The 23705-nt window shown below is 43.4% G+C and overlaps 2 protein-coding genes across 3 annotated transcripts; both read left to right on the top strand.

Annotated features, from left to right (window-relative positions):
• LOC783025 (sperm associated antigen 11B) lies at nucleotides 1-22767 on the top strand. The gene is made up of 6 exons (NM_001098154.1): nucleotides 1-55; nucleotides 1038-1184; nucleotides 1979-2137; nucleotides 16968-17098; nucleotides 19746-19936; nucleotides 22531-22767. Exons 1-3 carry the CDS (start codon nucleotides 1-3, stop codon nucleotides 1984-1986), a joined length of 210 nt encoding a protein of 69 aa, NP_001091623.1. The 3' UTR covers nucleotides 1987-2137; nucleotides 16968-17098; nucleotides 19746-19936; nucleotides 22531-22767.
• Nucleotides 17504-22907, top strand: SPAG11B (sperm associated antigen 11B). Of its 2 annotated transcripts, XM_005225933.5 has the most exons (3): nucleotides 17504-17642; nucleotides 19746-19936; nucleotides 22531-22907. In XM_005225933.5, exons 1-2 carry the CDS (start codon nucleotides 17588-17590, stop codon nucleotides 19931-19933), a joined length of 243 nt encoding a protein of 80 aa, XP_005225990.1. In that variant the 5' UTR covers nucleotides 17504-17587; the 3' UTR covers nucleotides 19934-19936; nucleotides 22531-22907. The 2 variants fall into 2 exon arrangements, with proteins under 2 accessions (XP_005225990.1, XP_010818522.1); XM_010820220.4 differs by lacking the exon at nucleotides 22531-22907 and having other exon boundaries at nucleotides 19746-20078.
• Nucleotides 22908-23705: the final 798 nt, after the last annotated feature.

Raw genomic sequence — 23705 nt, 5'->3', positions numbered from 1 at the left:
ATGAAGCAATTCCTCGCTCCATCCACTCTTCTCTTTGTGGTTCTTCTCTTTCCAGGTAAATCAGAAACGGGACCTAGGCCTGAGGCCCAGGGTCTCTCTGCGATGGTCATTTCCAGGGTAGGAGTCCCCTGGGCCTTGAGCAACTCAGCTCTGGGAGCCCAGCTCCTGGTGGGTTGCTCAGCAGGTGTCTCTGCCTGCGTTTGTGAACAACACTTTTTTTTTTTTGGTGCGCCCTGAAGCTTGTGGGATCTTAGTTCCCAGACCAGGGATCAAACCCACACCCCCTGCTTTGGAAGGCGGAATCTTAACCACTGGACCTCCAGGGGAGTCCTGTCAATGACACTCTGAAGGTGCTGGTGGCGCAGCTTCCCAGGAGAGAGGCTGCCAGTGCTGACTGTGCTTTCCCATTCTTTTAGCACCTCCTTCCCTTACAGAGAAGGACAGTGTGTGTCAGGAAGGACTGACATTCAGGGGGTCTCTACGACTACCTTGGTGACAGCCTGGCAGCTGCTCAGCTTAACTTCCATGGGGACTCAGGTTCCGCCACTTCCCATTTCAGACACCGCTCATCTCTGTCTCTGCCTCTCACACACACAGGTCACGTTTGCCCCTCTTCCAGCCCACTACATCCATCCTCCCCTTTCTGTTTCTGCAGCTTTGTTGAGGTATGGTCCTCACACAGGGTGCTGCACCTACTTAAGTTTGGACGTGTGCAAACACCCGTGGCCCTGTCCCCATGGCCAAGGGGATGGACACCTCTGTGCCTCCCAGAGCTTCTGTGTCGCTCTCTGTGCTGTCGTTTTCCTGTGGTTACAACACTTAACATGAGATCTTCCCACCTAGAAAATTTGGAAGCGCACAGGCCATGTTGTCACCTAAGCCGGACAGCAGGCCTGGGACATGTCCGTCCTGCATGACCATTGATGGCTGATTCCCCCGCCCCTCTCACTTCCACTCTCGGCTCGTCTCTTGGAGTATAAGCCCCTCACTCTCCTGAGTCTGTGAACATTCTCTGCTGTGTGTTTACCCTGAAATAGGACTTTCCAGAGTCACACATGCTAACCGCCAGGACCCCAAAGGTCCCAGGAAACAAGAAGAATCTCTGGGACGGGGAACAAACAGGTCTCACCCACTTCACCACCAAGTAAAGCGCTACCTTGTGCCTCGCAAGCCCCCCTTCCCGGGTAAGTGACAGAGCCCGGGATGGGTCGGTCCATGGCAGGACCTTCAGAGGGAAAATGGATGGGAGGTAACTGTGGGGGCGGGTGGGCTGAGCGGTGGAGTGTCCTGAGACAATACATGCATGACTTAGTCTGCTCTGCCTGTGGGGAAGGTTAGGGAGGAGTATGACAGGCCCCCAGGGCAGGACCCCCGAAGATCTCCTGAAACGTGGGAGCATCAAGCCAAGAGAGTGCAAGCAGAATGTGACACAGTTGGCTTGGAGACTGACTGCGGTGCTCTCAGAGTGGTCCACATACTGTGGTCTGCCTGCTGGAGGTTCTGGACCACATGACTTTTGTGTCCCCAGTGTGCTTGCCCTATGTCTCAAAGGCACATGCAAATGAGTGGAGAACGTAAACCTGAGCAGAGAGTTAGAGATCAGCTGCCCGTTCGCTGTGTAAAACCCAACACGCAGAGCAGGACTTAGCATGTTACAGGTTCAGTAATGATGTCTTGAGTCAATACTCAGGTGAGTTGGTTTTGCTTCATGAAAACAGTGCTCAGTGTACAAAATATTGTTATGAACTTGCCTTTATTGTACAGGAGACTCATAACACTGGATCATTTTGCCTTATAACTTACGGAGGCAATCCAGAAGACTAGGACGTTATCGCAAACGATAATATTTACATTCTGCTCACTTAATGTGGGTCTGTTCCAACTGCTTCCCATAATTTCATTTAATCTTCACAATAGGCTTATAGGCTTATAATCTTCACAATAGGAGATAAGCCCTATTATTGTCCCCATTTTGCAGATGAGTAAACTGAGAAGAACAAGTGGACTGTCCCCAGGGCATGACAGAGCTGTTAGCCGCTGGGCCAGTCAAAGGTCTCCAAATACTCTGCCGTCTTTCCTCTGGTTGCTCCTACTGATTGGTTAGAAGATTCCAGGGCTGGAGGCTTCTAGGATCAAAGTATGTCCCACCTGTTTTAATTAATAGGATAATGATTTGTGTATAATAAGCACCTGCGATGTGCTGGGTGCTTTGCTAGAACTCACATACAATTAGAAGATAGGATTTATCACCTCCTTTTGAAGGTCAGGCAACTCTCAGCTCCTTGAAGAGTTTCTTTCTTAAATCACAGCCACCTAAGCAGCAGAAAAGTCGTGTGGATTCAGAACTTCTTCCTCCAGAGCCTGCAATATTATCTTCTCTTGTTTCCATTCAGAGCACTAGTTTTCTGAATGTTTTATAGTTCATTTTGGTGACTAGAGATGCAGATTGAATAGGGGTCTGGACTGTGTGTGGGTGCAGTGAGAATGAGCTCCTCTGTTGGGTGACAGGTGTGTGTCGCTTCTGTCTCCCACTGGAAGGACCTGGAGAAGACAACCAGACAGTACAAACGCCTGCTCCAGAATAACCTGAAATCAAGCAACCTGTGTCATCCTGAGACTGGAGCACTTGGAGGGATACAGTAGCTCCCCTAAGACAGGATTATTTTGAGTAGATTTGAACACTAGACAAAGCCACAGAGTGAACATCGTAGAAAGTGTTGGATCCCCCAAAGAAAGGGATCCCTAACAATGACTATTGCACAGCTTAGTCTGCCTAGGGTGCCCTTAGGCACAGGGCACCCTAAACATGACATTTCTCAGCAGCGTTGAGACAATTCTGGGATCATCTGCCATCGAAGCCATAATGCAAACAATCTTTGGATTGTGTTGGGGTTTAACTCAATGAATAATAGATCTGAGGAGATAACTCTGTCTCTTGGAAGAAGCAGAGTTATATACCTGGACTTGATTTTACAGTTTTGAACTCGAAACCATGAACCTTATGGGGTATTGAAAACTATCAAAGACAGAGGAGTAGACAATCGCAACGTCTCTGGGGTTCCCAGAGGAAGCAGCTAGCGAAGTCAGTGGGACTGTTGTTCATTAGGATTAAAATTTCAGTGATGCTAGAGGTGTGCTGTGCATCATAGAGCCTATAGCTAATGGTGTGGGCTATGCATTTAAATAGCTGTTAACAGAGTAGATCTTATATTCTCACCACAAGAGAAACAAAAACAAAACAAAAAGGGACACAGGGAAATTTTTGGAGGTGATGAATATGTTTATGACTTCGATTATGGTGATAGTATCAGGGTTTCTTTCTTTCTTTTTCTTGCAGGGTGGGGGCTGGCTGTGTTGCATGGCTTGCAGGATCTTAATTCCCCAACCTGGGATCAAACTCAGGGCCTTGGCAATGGAAATACTGAATCCTAACCACTGGACTGCCAGGGAATTCCCTACATTCAGGTTTTTATAGGTTAAAAAAAAAAAAAGACTATTGTTCTGAAAATGAAGTGATAAAATAATTTGATTGATCAATTGATTCATTGATCTAATCAAGGCTTATTGATGACAAAAATTAGGACAGGGAGAGGGTAACACCTCTTCAAATCTCAATGGTCAAATCTCACATCAGCGACAGTGCCTGTGATAAACAGAGCACCCTGGGCATGGTATCCATCAGAAACCTTCCCCACTTACTTCTAAGTCTCTGAGATTGTGCCTCTGCTTTCATTGTATTCATCAACTTTTTCTTTTTTTTTAATTTATTTATTTCTTTGGCTGAGTCAGGTCTCAGTCACAGCATGCAGGAGGCTTAGTTGCTCTGAGGCAGGTAGGATCTTAGTTCCCAAACCAGGGATCAAACCTATGTCCCTGCATTGCCAAGTTGGATTCCTAACCACTGTACCACCAGGGAAGTCTCCCAGCTTTTTCTTTCATCATTGCACCATAATATATTCTTTAAGAGAAAAATTTGTTTACCAATTTCAGTACTTGAAGTACAGAGTGAGATATCAATACAATTACTCTGGTAACTTGACTCATGTTTAAGGTATCAAATCCAGGCACTCTCTCACAGTGGGGAGAAAGCACGTCTTTTTAACTCTTTGCAGTTCTACCCTCTGCTGCCCCTGCTTGCCGAGCCCAGGTGTGTCATCCCCCTTGCAGGGTGGCTCCGCCCACTTTCCTCAGGGACCCCTGCACTTAGGACTTGTCTCGTGAGGCCATGGCACTTCACACTTGGCCTCAGCAAGTCCTTCTTTGTCCCTCTACACAACTTCTAGATTATTTAAATTACAACCTTTGTATTCTAAAGTATCCCTCACCATTTCTCTTGCCAGTTGCCTCTGAATTGAAAGTTCATTTTTCAGGGAGAGTGAAGGTGACTTTTAAGCCAGAATCAAGGATCTGAGTTTGATGGTAGATCGTATACAAAAGAAGTCCATTTCCTGTCCCTTGCCATCCTCCACTGTACGCCTTTGGGTTAAGATAACTAGTGTTTGGTTCTTGAGATGGTCTTAAGATGCTAACGTTGACTGTTTCTTTATACAGATACAGACCCAGGATTCAAAGTTGTCAGGTGCATAAAAGGCGATGGCAAATGTCAAAAATTTTGTAATTACATGGAATTCCAATTAGGCTATTGCTCTAAAAAAAAGGACGCTTGCTGCTTACCTTTGAACAGAGGTGTTGACATGGAAGCCAAAACTCTGTCCGCTGCCTCCTGGGCCATCCATCCTAATGCAGGTGTTTTGGACAAGAGCTGAAAGGCTGAGCAGAGAGGAACTGGGGCTTTGTCTGTGGCGCCAATCTAAACTTTCACTGCAGCAAAGGAAAAGATGAAAACTGCCACACGTGATCTTTTGACCTGATCTTAGAGAAAACGGCTAGCTTGAGATATACAATACTTTCCAGATCAATACAGTTTTTACTGGTAGATGTGGATGTAATAAACTCTCCCAGGAAAACATTCAAATCATTTGTTCTTTTATTCTAAACATATTTTTGAGTACCTCCTTTGGTTCCTAGGCACTGGGAAATGTAATGAGTTGGAAGTACGACTATGTGGGGAGAAAGATATCTCAATAAATAAAAACAACAGGATGCTACTTATTCTAAAATGTGCATGTATCCAGCATGTGGGGAAGATAAATACAAATAGAATTAAGAAAGGATTCCTAAGAAAATTTGAGCAGGATTTTGGAGTATGATTAGGAGTTTGTTAAGTGAAAGAGAAGCAGAGATTCTCAGGCCAAGGGTGCAGTTGGTAGGAAGTTGCAGAATCTTGAAAGAATGATTTGCTAAGAAAATGTGGAAAAGCTCAGCATAACTGTAGAAGAGAGGGACTGATTACAAGTATCACATGAGGAGGGTGCAGGAAGAGCCTGTGATGTTGTCAAAGAAAGAACAGATCTTGTACTAAAGACTTGGGATGGCTAAATAAGACAAGGTTCCCAGGTGCTCCAGGGGTGTGAACATAATCATACTTGCGTGTTGGAATGTTCATTCCAACAAAAGAATTGGGCTTGGACTGGAAATGTGGGAGAGCAGAGGCCGGAAAGAAGCGGTGTTCCTGACAGTGGAGGCCACGGTCAGTGACTGCAGTGGAGACAGTGCTCTGAAGAGGGAACAATTAAGGGATTTCTGCAGAGACTGGGCTTACGCCTTGGTGATGGAGAAGGAAGGAAGGGAAAAAGTCCTGGGGATCAGGCAACATCAGGAACGAGGAGAGCAGGAGGAGCAAGGGGCTGGCTAGACAGGTCTAGGGAATGTTGGATTTGAAGCCTGCAGCATTCACCACATCCAACTGGGACCTGGAGGAACTTGATGGATTCCAAGAGAGAGGAGACAAGAAATAAGAGTCAAAGTTAGCCACAGAAAAGGATGAAATTTTAAAAAAAAAAAAAAAGGATGAAATAACTGGACAAATGGCATTATTTGTCCATAATAATGCCAACAGGATACAGTTTTTGTATATTTGATGTAAAATTAATTGTGAAAAATATGTCCAAAAGCAAACAAAAATATTTTCATTTCCAGTGTTAAGATTATTGGTGATTTTAAGTGATTTTATCTTTAAAAAATGACTCTGTGAAGTTATTGAAGTACTCTTCAATTTTACATTTAAAAAGACAGAATTGATGTACCTAAGGGAAATGGCAACCTACTCCAGTATTCTTGCCTGGAGAATCCTACGGACAGAGGAGCCTGATGGGCTACAGTCCATGGGGTTGCAAAGAGTTTGACATGACTGAAGCCACTTAGCATTAGCAAGGATAAATAAGTATGTATGTGTAAACAAAGACTACTTCAACCCTAGGCAGAGCCAGTCTATAGTAGACTTAAAACGACCTCAAGAAAGTCATAAATTTAACATAAGGAAGGACTTCCTGGGCATTGAGAGTATGAAATAGTAAAGCATGTTATCCAGAGAGGATTTTGCATTTCTGCCTGGAGACAAGGGCGTGAGCCCCCGGGCTCCTCAGGGTCAGTTCTGAGCCAGCAGCTCTGTTAGTCACCTTGTCTATCTTTTCAGGGAAGCAATTGAGCACAGGCCCCCGGGCCTGGCCAGGCTTATAGACACCTGCTGTACTCCTGGTGGGAAGAGACCCTTTAGGCAGCAGGTTGCTCTGGGTCATTGCAGAGCCAGTCGTAACACACCTGACTGCCTGCTGTCTGCTCCCCTCGCCCACTGTGTCCTCTCTGCCCACTGCACCTGGAGAAGCCTTCCCCCAGAAGGCTTTGATCACTCGGCTCCCACTGGCTCATCCACCGCCCAGAGCTTCCCGGTCATCAGGAAGCCCAGGGTGGCCCGGCTCTGTCACTCACATCCCCATTTGGCTTCCTATGACTAATAATGGCCACACCTAATCTCTCCTTCCTGTCCGCACATGCGGTGGTCATCAGGGCCCTGCAGGTTCGGCCTGCTCTGAGCTGGTTTGCCCTTATCTCTTGGGTCATAGGAGGATATCTTACTAGACCCAGGGAAGCTTTTAGCAATAAAAACAAAAATTAAAATTAGTCTGTCCTAATGAAGAGAGTCAGACATGACTGAGCAATTAACACACTGACTTTAACACTAATGAAGAGAAATTGAGTTCATTAACACAGCATCTTTCTTGATGGACCAGAGAGGTTTCCTGGGGTCACATGAGTCACATCAGTGTTACTTTTACAGCGGAGATGGGATTGACCCCAGCAGCCAGGGGCAGGGGTGCGTTCCACAGGGGACTGATGGAATGGCTCTGTTAGGCCTATGTGGACAAGTGGGCATGGGCTTCCCTGGTGGCTCAAAAGGTAAAGACCCCACCTACAATGTAGGAGACCTGGGTTCCAGCCCTGGGTCAGGAAGATCCCCTGGAGAAGGAAATGGCAACCCACTCCAGTATTTTTGCTTGGAGAATCCCATGGACAGAGGAGCCTGGAGGGCTACAGCCCATGGAGTTGCCAAGAGTCAGACCCAACTGAGCACACATGCCTCAGTGGGCACTGTGGTGAAGCTTTCGGGAGAACAAGAAGGCCTCAGAGGGTCTGTTGTTTCTCTTCCAGCAGCTTCCTCCCTTCTCTGAGTTTTGAGAGCTCCTCTAGGAAAGCTAGGAACTACTTCCTGCCTGTCCATCCAAGGCTCCTGTAATGGGTAGTTCTCATGTCTGCCCCATTGTAGGACAAATTAAGAGCAGAGTTTGTTGAGCCAACCTAGATGACGTGGCGATCAGGTGACATGCCAGGACCCTGACCCAGCTTACTTTGAGCCAGAAGTCTCAAGGTGTGGGTGTGGGCTTTTCTGCCTTACACAACTTTGCTCTACCTAAGACGACACACATTCCTTTCTCAGGATGTTTCCTGGCAGCACTGACTGGGACAGGCTTCTCAACAAGCCCTGGACAAGGGCTTTCCGGGCTGGAAGGCTTGCGGCCCTGTGAGTCCCCGATGACTGTGGATCTGAGTGTGTGAGTATAAGCAGCACTTGTAGGAAGGCCGGTACTTGAAATCTAGTCTCAACTCCAGTGATGACTGTGTTGATGCCCTGGGTAACTCTTGATGAGCACAGTGGGCAAAAATGTCCTGAGCCCAGCGACTTGTGATTGTGTGAATGAGTAATTCATCCTGGGAAGCAAGTAGCATGACCACAGCTGGTGAAGACCATGAAACAGACAGCTCTTCTGGAGACCTATTTCCATCAGTTATTTGAGAACCTCGGGAGACAAAGGAAACGTGACTGTATGGGCTTGGTGTGCTCCCCTGCAAAGAATCATGTTGAGCCTGGAAGAGAAAAAAGACCTGCAAGACACATGAGATAAGAGTTTGGTGTAAGATGTTAAGAAATGGTAAATAATCGCCCCAACTTTCTCCCTGGCTTAACCGAGGATCGGGCTAGCTGTACAGGGGGTTTGTGTAAAATGGGGGATTATAGGAAGTAACTGAAGAATTGAGTTAGGATAGTGAAAAGAAAGCCCAAAGGACTTTTCAGGGCTTGGAGGAAAGGAGGCTGGTTATGCTGACCAGTCGCTCTTTAACTGAAGTTCCCGATGGCTTAGTGGTAAAGAATCTGCCTGCTAATGTGGGAGATGCAGGTTTGATCCCTGAGTCAGGAAGATCGCCTGGAAGGAGGAAATGGCAACCTACTCCAGTATGCTTGCCTGGGAAATCCCATGGACAGAGGACCATGGTGGGCTACAGTCCGTGGGGTCACAAAGAGTCAGACATGACAGCACAACAGCACACTACAGCAGGAATAAATACAAAAGAAAGACACACCAGATGGATTCTAGGATGAGAGGAAGTCAGTGGGAAGATCACTTCAAATGGATATTGTGGCAAGAATCCTTAGCCACAAATAAGAACAACTGCCCTCAGCCAAAGTCAGGTGGTGGGGACCCAGTGTATTATTTCACTTAGTCTACACGCAAGGGCTGTGTTGATGTAATTCATGTAGCTGGGAACCAAGCCAGCTGGTTTGGTGGAAGCCAGCTGATGAAGCCTCTGATGGAAGAGGACGGAAGCCTCTGAGGAACAGAGAAATTGGTCTTATTATAGATAATCAAGACTCTCACTATGGCTTTTATGGGAGTGTGAGATAATTCCATCGGGATACCGAAGGCTGAAAATTCTGCTTATTTCTTCAGGAATAAAAGGGAGATTATGAAACACTCTGTGTGGTGAAATAGACATATGATGAGTAAGAAACGCTTCAGTAAAAGTGAAAAGCCAGTTTGGACAGAGAAAACATAAGTATGAACCTAAGCATGACTTGGAGAGGGAAAAGATGAATTTAGCCAACCACTAAATACTTTTCGCTAGTAGCTGTTACTTCCTGAACCAACAGAATGGCAAAGCCACATAGTTTTAACATTGAAGGTCCTGCTTTCTGTCCTTTGTTACAAGGACACCTGAAAATGAGTTTGAAAATGGCAAATCTAAAGGTGGAAAATAACATCTGGTATTCCTTTTCTTAAAAACAAACAAACAGGCACTGTAGGATAGAAAAAAAGGTAAATTTTACAACATTTTCAAAAATAGCATTTGGATGTAATATTTTCTGATTCCTTGAATAATTTAGAATGATTTTCTTTCTTTCTTTTTTAAACCCATAAGAGATAATCAGTTATGGAACCAAAGCATTGCAACAGTTTTCCTCTTTAAATCTCAAAGGTGCCAGTTCCTCATCTAGCATTTAGAATTGTGTGAGAGATACATAAGGCAGGTCTGCTTTTGTTCTCTAACAGGACTCCTGATTTTTGTAGGCTTTCATTTCTTTTTGTTTATGCTTTCAACATTTCATTAAGAGATATGTAACTGCAATTCTCATTTAATTGGTTTTACCTGAAAATTGGTAAGTCTTATCAACTGGCTTATTTCATTAATTTTCTACTTTATAAACTATTTTTAAATTGGATTTTAGCACTATTTCCTTTTTAAAAAGTAATTTTATTATGATAAAAACACTTAGCATCATATCTACCATATATATATTAAGAGTACAATGTATCATCGTTGACGGCAGGCACAATTTGAATAGCAGATCTCTAGCGCTTATTCATCTGAAATGTCACATGTGTTGATTAATAAATTCCTTCCCTCTAGCTCACATTACATCTTCTCTGAAAATTCTGTTTCCTTCTCAGGAATGCCATACTCTTTAGGTAGGTTGACTTGCCTTCCTCTGACTTTCGTGTCTCACCGTCTCTAACAGTTTTCATGTCTGTGTCTCTTTCCTCTTCCACCTGGATTGCCAACCAGTGAAAAGGGGAAAGACACTCCCTCCTCGTGCTGCAGAGTTTTGGTACCTGGAAGCTCCAGTGCCTTGCTGTCGTTGACAATCAAAAGAGCAACAGCCTGTTCTTTCAGGAGGCTGCAGCAGACCTCCAGTTCATTGGGCTGTCCCCAGCAGGTGGCTATTATCTATCAAATATGCCTTATTGCAAACGTGGCATCTGGAGTTTTACTTCCCTTATTTATAGTCCCCAAATAATCCCTTGAGGAAACTCTTATTGATTCCCTTACTCAGATACAGAAACCAAGGTCATAATCAATGGGCAAATTAATGCTTATTTTTTTTAAAGAACGGAATTCTCCTTACAAGTTCTAAAGTAATAGACGACTGGATTAAGCTTGCTAAGAATGGGACAGAGGGAAGGCCTTGTCCTTTTATAGGGTCTTCTAGTGATTACAGTCACATCCTTAATGTATAGAATATTGTATGTATACTCAGTCACTTCAGTTGTTTCTGACTCTTTTGCAAGCCCATACTAGCCCACCAGTCTTCTCTGTTCATGGGATTCTCCAGGCAAGAATACTGGAGTGGGTTGCCATGCTCTCCTCCAGGGGATCTTCCTGGCCTTGGGATCAAACCTGCATTATCTCCTGTGTCTCCTGCGTTGCAGGTGGAATCTTTACCTGCTGAGCCATCAGGGAAGCCCAATGTATAGAATATTGATATCAACCAACTAATGATGAAGCTTCTCCTGCTAAGGAGTTCCCAGATGTTGGGGTACTGGTGTTAAGAGTCTGTTAGTTAAGTGACAAGGTAACAAAAGTGCGACAATATATGATTAACACATTAGGACAGTAGAGTTTAAATTATGACCAGGTATGTAGGCAGTGAATATTGCACAAGGAACCAAACGATCCCCACGCTAAAGCCTATGGTTATACAATATGCGTGAACTTACACCCCCATGCTTCTGTTTCTTAACTATTGAAGCTGGAATAGTGATAACTACGCTTGTCTAGATTATGAAATTGCTAAAGAGATAAAGCTTATGAAAGTCTATTTTTAATGATAAAAATGCACAAAAGAAAGGTATTATGATTAATCTATAAAATAACTTCATCATTTAACTTCTAAATTCCGCTATTTCATGTTTCTCACAAGGCCAAAAAGAAGTGTAGAAATATCATGGAAATATGCACCATTTTGTGGTCCAAAGTGCATTTTCATTATGATAGTATGTCAAATAGGAATTTTTCTGGCATTTAAATCATTAGGTCAATCATTAGGTAAATCTTTAGGTCAATTTTTAAATTATTATTATTATTTATTATATTCCCCTGGAGAAGGAAATGGCAACTCACTCAGATATTCTTGCCTGTGAAATCTCATGGACAGAGGAGCCTGAAGGCTACAGTCCAATGGGTTCACTAAGAGTTGGACACAACTTAAATAAACAACAACAACAAACAATTTATTATATTAATGAATTTTAGAGGTAGGATCAAAAATTGCATAGCTTTCAGCCTCTTAAGGATTTAAAAATCACAAGGTTTCATTCCATAGATAGAGAGATGGAGACTCTGGCCTGAAATTTATTAAGATTTTAGAGACTATTGCATTGGTGATGCTACATCCTCAATTTTGTAAGGGTAGTGAAATATATTTCATTTTGTTTGGATACGTTGTGACTGAACATTCCATAAAGAATGAATTCTACAAATAATGTGACTGAACATGAATCCACAAAGAATTCTTTTCTCTTTATGGAATTCTACATAATTTTATCAAGAAGTCCTTTGTCTTCAGTTCCAAAAGCATCACAAATTGCCACCTATAGACATAAAGGTGGGATTGAAAGAGTTTTACTTTATATTTCACAAATAAAATCAGAGCACATTCTATTTGGAATGAAAACTGACATTTTCCAGTCCTGTGGCCACTGCTGAGTTTTCCAGATTTGCTGGCATATTGAGTGTAGCACTTTCACAGCATCATCTTTTAGGATTTGAAATAGCTCAACTGGAATTCCATCTCCTCCACTAGCTTTATTGGCAGTAATGCTTCCTAAGGCCCACTTGACTTCACATTCCAGGATGTCTGGCTCTAGGTGAGTGATCACACCATTATGATTATCTGGGTCTTTAAGATCTTTTTTGTATAATTCTTCTGTGTATTCTTGCCACCTCTTCTTAATATCTTCTGCTTCTGTTAGGTCCATCTGCTTCCAAATCAGCAAAGGAGTACATCAAGGCTGTATATGGTCACCCTCCTTATTTAACTTATATGCAGAGTACATCATGAGAAACGCTGGACTGGATGAAGCACAAGCTGGAATCAAAATTGCTGGGAGAAAATATCAATAACCTCAGATATGCAGATGACACCACCCTTATGGCAGAAAACGAAGAAGAACTAAAGAGCTTCTTGATGAAAGTGAAAGAGGAGAGTGAAAAAGTTGGCTTAAAAGTCAACATTCAGAAAACTAAGATCATGGCATCTGGCCCCATCAGTTCAGTTCAGTTCAGTCACTCAGTGGTGTCTGAGTCTTTGCGACCCCATGAACCACGGCATGCCAGGCCTCCCTGTCCATCACCAACTCCCGGAGTTTACCCAAACTCATGTCGATTGAGTCAGTGATGTCATCCAACCATCTCATTCTCTGTCGTCCTCTTCTCCGACTGCCTTCAATCTTTCCCAGCATCTGGGTCTTTTCAAATGAGTCGGCCCTTTGCATCAGGTGGCCAAAGTATTGGAGTTTCAGCTTCAACACCAGTCCTTCCAATGAACACCCAGGACTGATCTCCTTTAGGATGGACTGGTTGGATCTCCTTGTAGTCCCAGGGACTCTCAAGAGTTTTCTCCAACACCACAGTTCAAAAGCATCAATTCTTCAGCACTCAGCTTTCTTTATAGTCCAACTCTAACATCCATACATGGCTACTGGAAAAACCATAGCCTTGACTAGGTGGACCTTTGTTGACAAAGTGATGTCTCTGCTTTTTAATATACTGTCTAGGTTGGTCCTAACTTTCCTTCCAAGGAGTAAGCGTCTTTTAATTTCATGGCTGCAGTCACCATCTGCAGTGATTTTGGAGCCCAGAAAAATAAAGTATCTCACTGCTTCCACTGTTTCCCCATCTATTTGCCATGAAGTGATGTGACCAGATGCCACGATCTTTGTTTTCTGGCCCCATCACTTCTTGGCAAATAGATGGGGAAAAAATGGAAACAGTGACAGAATTTATTTTTGGGGGCTCCACAATCTGCAGATGGTGACTGCAGCCATGAAATTCAAAGACGCTTGCTTATTGAAAGAAAAGTTATGACCAACCTAGATTTTTCATATTAAAGAGCAGAGACATCACTTTGTCAACAAAGGTTCGTCTAGTCAAGGCTATGATTTTTCCAGTAGTCATGTGTGGATGTGAGAGTTGGACTATAAAGAAAGCTGAATGCTGAAGAATTGATGCTTTTGAACTGTGGTGTTGGAAAAGACCCTTGAGAGTCCCTTGGACTGCAAGGAGATCCAAGCAGTCCATCCTAAAGGAGACCAGTCCTGAATATTCATTGGAAGGACTGATGTTAAAGCTGAAACTCCGATACTTTGGGCACCTGATGCAAAGAACTGACTCATTTGAAAAGACCCTGATGTTGGGAAAGATTGAGGGCAGAAGGATAAGGGGATGACGGAGGATGAGCTGGTTGGATGACATCACTGACTCAATGGACATGAATTTGAATAAACTCCAGGAGTTGCTGATGGACAGGGAGGCCTGGTGTGCTACAGTCCATGGGGTCGCAAGGAGTCGGACACGACTGAGCGACTGACCTCAACTGAATTGAACTGTATTCTATTTTATATGGTGAGGGATAGAGTAGTTTGTGTGTGCATGTGTGTGTATGTACTTAGCACCACAACTCATCGCATTAGTGGAAGAAATACCTTTTGACCGTTCAAGGATCTGGTTCCTGGGACTAAAAGTAACCATCCTGTCCTTAGGTGAATTATTTTCTCTAAGATGAGGTGATTTTAACAACACAATTATTAATTAATAATGTATTAGTTGTCTATTTTATACATAGTAGTGTATATGTGTCAATCAATCTCCCAATTTATCCCTTCCTCCCCTTTCCCCCTTTGTAACTGATATCTGTAATTCTATTTCTGTTTTGTAAATAAGTTTATTTGTACCATTTTGTTAACATTCCATGTATAGCAATATCATATTATATTTGTCTTTCGCTGTCTGAATGACTTCACTCAGTATGACAATCTTTAGATCCATCCGTGGTCCTTTATATGGCTACATTGCAATTCATTTGTCCATTAATCCATTGATGGACATTTGTGTATTTCCATTTTTTGGTGATTGTGAATAGTAATGCTAAGAGCATTCATGTACAAGTTTTTTCAATAAATAAAATATTATTTAAATACATAAAATGAAAATAAGTATTTCCTAACCTAGATAGCATATTCAAAAGCAGAGACATTACTTTGCCAACAAAGATTCATCTAATCAAGGCTATGGTTTTTCCTGTGGTCATATATGAATGTGAGAGTTGGACTGTGAAGAAGGCTGAGTGCCGAAGAATTGATGCTTTTGAACTGTGGTGTTGGAGAAGACTCTTGAGAGTCCCTTGGACTGCAAAGAGATCCAACCAGTCCATCCTGAAGGAGATCAGCCCTGGGATTTCTTTGGAAGGAATGATGCTAAAGCTGAAACTCCAGTACTTTGGCCACCTCATGCGAAGAGTTGACTCATTGGAAAAGACTCTGATGCTGGGAGGGATTGGGGGCAGGAGGAGAAGGGGACGACAGAGGATGAGATGGCTGGATGGCATCACTGATTCGATGGACGTGAGTCTGGGTGAACTCTGGGAGTTGGTGATGGACAGGGAGGCCTGGCGTGCTGTGATTCACTGCAAAGAGTCGGACACGACTGAGCGACTGAAATGAACTGAACTGAACTCAAACTTATTGAGGAACCATCCAACTTTTTCTACAAACTTTTTCTAGCTGCACCATTTTGCTTTCCCATCAGCAATGTATGAAGGTTCTGATTTTTCCACACTGTTACTAATAGTGTCTACTTTCCAAAATATTATTTTTGTTACTTTTTTTTTAAATGACTTTCCTAGGGCGAGTGAAATGGTATCTCTCTGAGGCTTTGATTGCATTTCCCAAATGATTAATGATGTTGAGCATTTTTTCATGTGCTTATTGGCCATTTGTATTTCTTCTCTAGAGAAATGTCTAAGTCCTGTGCCCAATTTTTAATTGGGTTGTTTGGCTAATTATTATTTAATTGTATCAAGTTTTTATAATATATAAAAATGTTTGATGTTGTTTTCCAGTCTCTCAGTCATGTCTGATTCTTTGTGGCCCCATAGACTGCAGCACGCCAGGCTCCCCCGCCCTTCACCATCCCCCGGAGCTTGCTCAAACTCATGTTCATTGAGTCAGTTATGCCATCCAACCATCTCGTAATGGCATAAAAGTGTTTAGCTATTATCAAATGTTTCAAACCTGTGTATCTTTCATCTCTCCTTATACTGTTTTCTTCTATTTATAAGTGTAATACACACCAGAATAATTATCTTCTGTGTTGGAACAAAATGAACTTTAGTTTCTTTCAACCCTGTAATTATAGAAACCAATGAACCTATGACCAGATTAATAAGACCATTCAATGAACTTGATTTTCTACTTTAGCTTCCTTAAGAATGGCACACCTAATTCTCCAGGCTGTTTATGCAATTCTTCCTTAGCGGTTGCATTCCAAGTCTGTGACTGACTTGAAAATAGATTAAAGTATAGGGGGAGATGTGGGTGATAAAACCTGATACTGTTAATTTATTTCTCACCCAAATGAGCTGATTTTCCAACATAGTTCATGAAATTTCCAACTGTACAGAAAACAGTTTCCAAACTATAATTTCACAACTATTAGGGCTTTAATGCTAGAAAAAATATACCATACACCTTTACCTTAAATGTTCCCTACATTAGGTCAGTATAAATACCAAGGATGAACACAAATTATAAAGCATGCTTTTTATTGTGTCATTTACGAAGGTGACTTTTTAAAAAATGACCCATACAATCGAGTATATGCACTTTAGTGTTTTCATTGAACAATAATCCTTCTCTCTTATAGAGAGATCCATTTAGAATTGTAATTATTCATCAGAATCCTTGAACTTTTAGGATGTATTGTTTTGGTATGTAAGCCTATTTTCTCAGGGTTAAATCAATCCGTTTATACATTTAAATTTTCAGTTATTTTTAATTAGCGGATAATTGCTTCACAATATTGTGTTGGCTTCTGCAATACATCAGCATGAGTCAGCCATAGGTATGCATATATCCCTTCCATCTTGAACCTCCCTCCTACCTCCCACCCGATCCCACCCCTCTAGGTTGGCAATTTTTACAACAGGTGATTTCAGACATAGGTTCAGAGCAATGAGCCATAAAAAAAGAGTTTAATGTTTTAATGTTAATGTTTATTTTTAATGAAAAATTTTAATGTTTATTATTTACCATTTGAATCACACATAGACACTATCTTAATATCTATTTTATAATTACATAGTGCTTTGTGAACCTTTCTGTTGGCACAGAGAGGTAAAGTTCCCAAGTAACTTCCCCTTAAGCCCTATTTTAATAGGTGCTTTTACAAAGTACAGATAAGCCAGTGAGTAAGGGTATCCTTTGTTAGGACCCACTTCCTCTGCTTAATCTTTCTAGAACTGGAATCTCTGAACTGAATGCCTGTGCCCTCTTCTTCTGGGTGCCTACTCTGCTCACCTGTGCCCTTATTCACCTCCAGAAGTATGGGGCTGCCACCTGACATCTCTTTGTCAAAATCCATTTTCTCGGTAAGACTTGTGGTCAAACATGTTGGCAGCAAATTGGTTAAACAGGGGCAGGAGACCACCTATAAGTGGTCTTGTAGCTATTGTGCACCTGAGAGTGTGTCCATGTGTCCAACTGTGGTAGATGCTGACCAGTCAGAAGCTACTAGAAGGCAGGGACCCCATCTTTGCATGTCTCTGTCCTCATCACTTGGCCCAGCACCAGGTGCTAAGTAACCATCACCCCAGCGGTTCTTCTGCCACTGAAGCCAAGTTATTGGTCAGGTCCTGAATACGATGAAGCCTGTCTATTTTTAGGCAGAAAAGAGTATCCAGTAACTTCTGCCCACAGCCTTAGTCAGTAGACCAGATAAATGTGCTCATTCCTCATTAGTGTCCCCAAACCTATAAATGTCCCATTTTTGTGACCTGTCCTCTCCATTCCACTTGGCTCTTTCATCAGATTTGCTTTTCTGCACAGCAGGGCGGGGAGACCTGAGAGAACTTTAAAACATGAAGGTCCTCTTTCTGTTCACTGTTCTCTTCTGTTTGGTCCAAATGAACTCAGGTAAATGTCTCCTGGTCAGGGTAGAAAGCTGCTCCCAACCAGTAGGGATTAGCTGAGACAGGCTGGGGAAGGCTTTGCAGGAATTCTCTTGATGTGTGTGTCCCTGGCGGGGGTGGGTGGGAGGTGTCTGTGTGTTGGTGGTGGGTGCAGGTGGACCCCTCTGGGACTCAGCTCTGGACCATTTTGATCTTCCCTACAAAAAGGTTTTTAGAGGCTAAATATGAGTTTTCAGGGTCATAAAACAAGTCATAGAGGCATCTTTGCTCCAATACAAATAGAAAAGATTCATCACAGTCTGAGAAAAGTTCACAGAAAGAAATTACCGTCATCCAACTGTCATAGCTGGAAGGGAATGAATCTTCTATGGAAGCCCCACACTTTACAGGGAGAGGAAACCACACTCCCAAGAAAGGCTGCTGTCCGGCAGAGCAGTTTACAATCACGGTCACAGCAGCAATTCCTACTGCCAATAGCATTTCTCCAGCTTCCACAGACAGCCTATTTTACAGAGGAAATCTGAGGCACAAGCAGTTAAATGAGTTATCCAAGGAGAAATCATTAGCTACTGGGAGAAGTGAGGCCAGCTCTGATCTCCAGATTTCTGGGCTGTGGTTCTTTGACCTTCTTTAGGTATGTCGCCCTTTGCTTCATTGGGCTCCTCTCCAAACCATGGTAGAGCTGAGATGACACAGGCTCAGAGGGTGTATACCCCATTTGGATATGAGATATTGTGCAAGGTTGTTTTTTTAAATCATGTAAGACCAACACTGTGAGTGTTTTGGTTTTTGAATAATTTTATTTGTGTATTTATTTTGGGGTGCACTGAGTCCTCATTGCTGCACACGGGCTTTTCTCTAGTTGCAGTGAGCAGGGGCTACCTTTCATTGCAGTGTGCGGGCTTTTCACTGTGATGATTTCTCTTGTTGGGGAGCATGGGCTCCAGGGTGCTCGGGCTTCAGTACTTGCAGCATTTGGGCTCAGTAGTTGTGGCTCCCAGGCTCTAGAGCACAGGCTCAATAGTTGTGGCACATGGGCCTAGCTGCTTCCTGGAATATGGGATCTTCCTGGATCAGGGATCAAACCTGTGTCTTCTGTATTGACAGGTGGTTTCTTTACCACTGAGCCACCAGCAAAGCTTGTTTTTTTTTTTTTTTTTTTTTGAGTCATGATAGATTGACTTTTGCAGATCTGATATAAGACCTTTCTTTCGACCATCTCATTCTCAAATAGAAAATGCTGTTTTTGAAAAATTGAGATATATTCAACATAAAATATTAATTTCAGGTGTACAACATAATGATTCCATATTTGTATAGTTTGCAAAATAATCACCCTAAGTCCAGTCAACATCCATTACCACATGTAGTTCCTCTTCTTTTTTTTTTTCTTGTGACAAATAGAAAATGCTTTCCTTATGGGAACATTGGGTAGTTCTGCTTGACCTATAAATCCACAAGTCATGGTGAGGAGAAGTCAGTTTTCTTTATTTCATTTTAGTCTGTAAAACTGAAAATTAGGCCACAAACTGAGGATCAGAACACTTTCCTATTTTCCTAAAGACCAAGACTCATCCTTCCAATCATTCCACTCTATTCTCCAAAACTCTGTTTTTCCTTGTTGTATTAGCTCATATCCACACCAGGAGGCTTGAGAAGCCTGATATAATACAATAACATATACAAATACATGTATTATATAAAGCTTCCCAACAACTTTTAGAAGTATGTATTATTGTCCCTGATGCTGGGAAAGATTGAAGGCAAAAGGAGAAGAGGGCAGCAGGGATGAGATGGTTAGTTTCATGTTCATTCACATTCATAGATTAACCATCAACCCAATGAACATGAATCTGAGCAAACTCTAGGAGATAGTAAAGGACAGAGGAGCCTGGCATGCTACAATCCATGAAGTTGCAAAGAATCAGACATGACTTAGCAACTGAACAACAACAACAAAAGTTATTGTCCCTGTTTTATTTTTCCAGTTGAACTGGAACCTGTCCAGACAATTTTTAAAGAGTATGATAAACAGTGTGGAGGTGGCCTATGTTTATCCTTCATTTTTTGCTGTGTGAACTAATTTGTTAATTTGTTCTATCCATAGGGGATGTTCCACCTGGAATTAGAAATATTATCTGCCTTATGCAACATGGAACCTGCAGACTTTTTTTCTGCCGTTCTGGTGAGAAAAAATCTGAAATCTGCTCTGACCCCTGGAATAGGTGCTGCATACCACATTCAGAGGAAGAAAGAAAATACAGACCAGAGATGGACGGCAGATCAGGCACCTAGAACGTAAGCTTCCAGAAAGCAGGCGGGATCTTGAAGTATGCTAAGTGTTTAGAAGAATGTGTGACTCATAACAGGTGCTTAACAAACATTTGTTGAATGAATCCAGCATCAAGGGTGAAGGTCTGATAAAAGATTTTTCCCGAAAGCTTGCCTACTTTCTGATTTCCTGTTTTTTTTTTTTTTTTTTCTTTAAAGACTCTCAGAATTTCATAATATTCACCTCCTTTCCAGGGACTTCTCACAGTTAGGGGTAGACCAGAAACCAAAGTACAAATCCAGCTCATCTTCAGAGAGTCAGAAATGCAGCTAGTCTAACTGGCCTCTTTTCCACCGAATGACATCTTCTCATCAAACCCGAGCCCAGACTGATATCCTACTGATTTCCAGACTATCGTGCGCCTGATCCCCTTTCCACAGCCTCCTCAAGTCACAGGAACAATAAGTCACATGTAAATAGGATTTAAAATTTTTTTCAAACAATCTGAGGTTATCTCAGTTGATCAACACAGTCTCATGGAGTATATGATAAGGTTGAGGCAGTTCCATTCTAGGGATGGGCAGAAGATGGAAATCAGAAGGTTAAGTGAATGCCCCTAGGTTAGCAGTTCCCAAATGGATTCCTGGCACTGGTATCACCAAACCAGTGCTCATTGTTCTGTGTTCTTTCTAAAGAGCATATTCCTGAGTAAACAAAGCAAGGCAGGACTTGACGTTCACAACCCGCTGTCCTTTGTTTTTCTCTGAATCTGCTGAAACTTGTCACCCATCCCATATCTTTGAGCAGTCATCCGAAGGGCAGTAAATATTAATTACAGGTAAGAAATGTAAAGAGTGATAAAAGCAAGTGTCCTAATGTACGAGACCATGTGCCAGACTTTTTCTAGATCAGTTAGAGAGCCTGGTAAGGTACCTTCTTTCTATGTCTGTGTTCACTGCCTGAATCCAGTTTGCTCTCCCATAAGCTGAATGTACTCTAAGAGTCACAAGGAAGATCTGCCTCTGGGCTCCTGTCTTGATTCCCAGCTCAGGCATCCAGCCACACTTGGTGCAATGCCTTGGCTTCTCCCCAGGCCCTCCTACGCTCACTCTTGGTTGATTCCTAAATATCATCAGACAGGCTCATTGGGTTGTGAGGAGTGGAGCGTGTCTTAATCACAGGCATCTCTGTGAAGCCCTTGGTCATCCCCTCAAAGGACTGAGGGCCAGTTCCAGATAGGCAAGGACTGTCTTCTTGGGGAGGGATCTCACTCAGGCTTAGGTCTTGCTCCCAAGTGAAACATGATGCTCTCCATGCTTCAGGGCAGGCCGACAGATACTCTGCCAAGAGTCCTGCCATTCCAAGTCCCACATCTCTGTCCCCTGGAGATTTCACACACGCATGCATGCACACACACATACACACACACACACACACACACACACACACACACGGATGGGCCCATGTCCAGAATACTGGGGAACTGGGGTCTGGTTCTACCTCCTCTCTTGACCTTATTTTCTTAAAAAATAAAATGAGGGAGATGGTTTAGACCTCTGAGAGTCCTCACAGCTTCCCATGTGGGTGTAGAATCAGGGCCCCATCAATGATCAGGGATAACTGGGAGCAGGGCAGGGGGGACACCCAGGATTTGGGCAAGTCTCTTCCTTGGTGGAAATGGAGTTGGGAGCATGGACCCTCTACTGACCCAGGAGGGGCTGGACTCTTCCTGGTGGTGATCCTGGGCCATGGACAGCCAGGAAAGGACAGAGGGACTTGACTGAGACCAACAGGGTCCAGCATTTCTACTCGGGAGGTCTATACACCTTCTCCATGGCTTTTTTTCTGAGCTAAATATAATTATCCCCACCATTCATCTCAAAGATGCAGCTTCCTCTTCTGAGATGGCTAACGAGTAAGAGGGCAGGCCCTCCCTAGACTCCAAAGGGCTCCAATGTCCCCCACTCGGGCCCCTCCCGGGTCCTCCCCTGCCCAGCATAGTGGAATCTATCACTATGGCTCATGGCCCTCAGGCTCCTTGGTGCTTCCCTCCTTGCCTTTTTTTGACTTCCCTGGTGGCTTAGATGGTAAAGCAGAAGATCCCCTGGAGAAGGAAATGGCAACCCACTCCAGTACTCTTGCCTAGAAAATCCCATGGATGGAGGAGCCTGGTAGTCTACAGTCCATGGGGTCGCAAAGAGTCGGACACGACTGGGCCACTTCACTTCACTTCCTCCCCTTTTAGGACCTGTCACTGTGCTGCTGTGATTTATTCACATGTCTGCTTTTCTCGCTGCACCTGGAAATCCTCAGGACAGGTCTGGGTCTTACTCCTCTGCAGGACTTTAGTGACCAGCCAAGCGCAGTCAATGTGAAACAGATGAAGGAATGAATAATTCAAGCCTCAGACAGATCTCCAGTCCACTGCTGCTTCTGTCCTTTCTGACTTGAGGACAGGACATGGGATGCCCCCCTGTGATGATCGCCACATCCCTGTCACAGCCTAATGCCCGCCTCCCCTCTTTTCTCTCACAAATGGCCAGAAAGTAGGACAAAGCTCTCAGCAGCTCTGCCCTGTTGCACTGCCTCACAGCTGAGCACGTGACTCTTTCATTTTCAGGGCTCCCTGCTCCCCGCTGTGAGCAGCAGGACTAGAGGAGCGAGGCTGGCAGAAGCCTGAAGAGTCTCCACCACGAATGTTCACCTGCCACCCCCTGCCCGTCAGACACAGAATCTTAGGCCAAAAAGGGCCCTGAAAGGTCATTTAACAAAACCACCCGCTCTCCCCACCCCCACATAGGCAACACAGTGTCATGGACTCTTCACTTGATCTTAGCCAAAAGGCTGAGAAGCAATCATGAAAAGACTCTTGAGCAAGGAATCAAAACCCCCGAATTCTAGTCCTGTGACTCATCCCTGTCAAGCTCTTCATTTGTGATGTGGTCATATGTTTGTATCCGCTCATCTCAAATGGGTCATTAAACTTTTGTTATTTAATGTTGGAATTTTCTTGATTCAAATAAGACACAGGGAGAGTGAGTTGAGATTGTTTTTCGATGTGGAAATAGTACACATTATATTTGAATTCCTGTAGGTGGAGCAATTCAGTAATGAAAATACAGACATGCATATACATGGACACATTTACAGAAGCTCTTTCTCTGTACAGTTATAACATGAGAGGGTGTTTGAATCCTTCATGAGTGAAAAAGTCCCTCAGCTGAATGTCGATCATCTTTGTCTTGTTCATCTGGACTCCTCAGAAGAAGGCACTTGCTCTCCCCACATCTTGGGGTCTTTGAAGACAGAGCTGAGAGGGGCTTCCCAGGGGGCTCAGTGGTAAAGAATCTGCCTGCCAAGCAAGAGACACAGGAGACATGGATTTGATCCCTGAGTCAGGAAGATCCCCCTCCCTCCCCATGGGGAAGAAATGGCAACCCACTCTAAATATTCTTGCTAGGATAATCCCATTGACAGAGGAGCCTGGTGTGCTACAGTCCCTGGGTTCGGACACAACTCAGTGACTCAACAACAACAAACTGCAGAGAAAAGTGAGAAGCTTGCCTCTGAAGATGACCTTTGCCACCAGATCCCACCTATGAAGCCCTGTGCTGGGGAGGTGAGTGTGCTCATCTCATGAAAAATCTCTCAGGCCAGATGCCGCCTGCTTGTTTCCCAGAGCAATTCTGTGCTGTCTGAAAATTATGCTGTCCTTGGAGGCGACGTGGCAATAAAAGACTGAGATGAAATTTTAATACCACCACCAACAACAAAAAAGAAAATCGTTCCAACTAG

Source organism: Bos taurus, chromosome 27 (assembly GCF_002263795.3).
Source record: "Bos taurus isolate L1 Dominette 01449 registration number 42190680 breed Hereford chromosome 27, ARS-UCD2.0, whole genome shotgun sequence".
In the NCBI taxonomy this organism is placed as follows: domain Eukaryota; kingdom Metazoa; phylum Chordata; class Mammalia; order Artiodactyla; family Bovidae; genus Bos; species Bos taurus.
This window is presented reverse-complemented; position numbering and strand designations above follow the sequence as displayed.

Coding starts and splice junctions, on each gene's coding strand:
- SPAG11B (XM_005225933.5), top strand. CDS start 17,588: ATGAAGGTCCTCTTTCTGTTCACTGTTCTCTTCTGTTTGGTCCAAATG. Junction 17,643..19,745: donor TTTGGTCCAAATGAACTCAG/GTAAATGTCTCC, acceptor TTCTATCCATAG/GGGATGTTCCACCTGGAATT.
- LOC783025 (NM_001098154.1), top strand. CDS start 1: ATGAAGCAATTCCTCGCTCCATCCACTCTTCTCTTTGTGGTTCTTCTC. Junction 56..1,037: donor TGTGGTTCTTCTCTTTCCAG/GTAAATCAGAAA, acceptor ACCCTGAAATAG/GACTTTCCAGAGTCACACAT.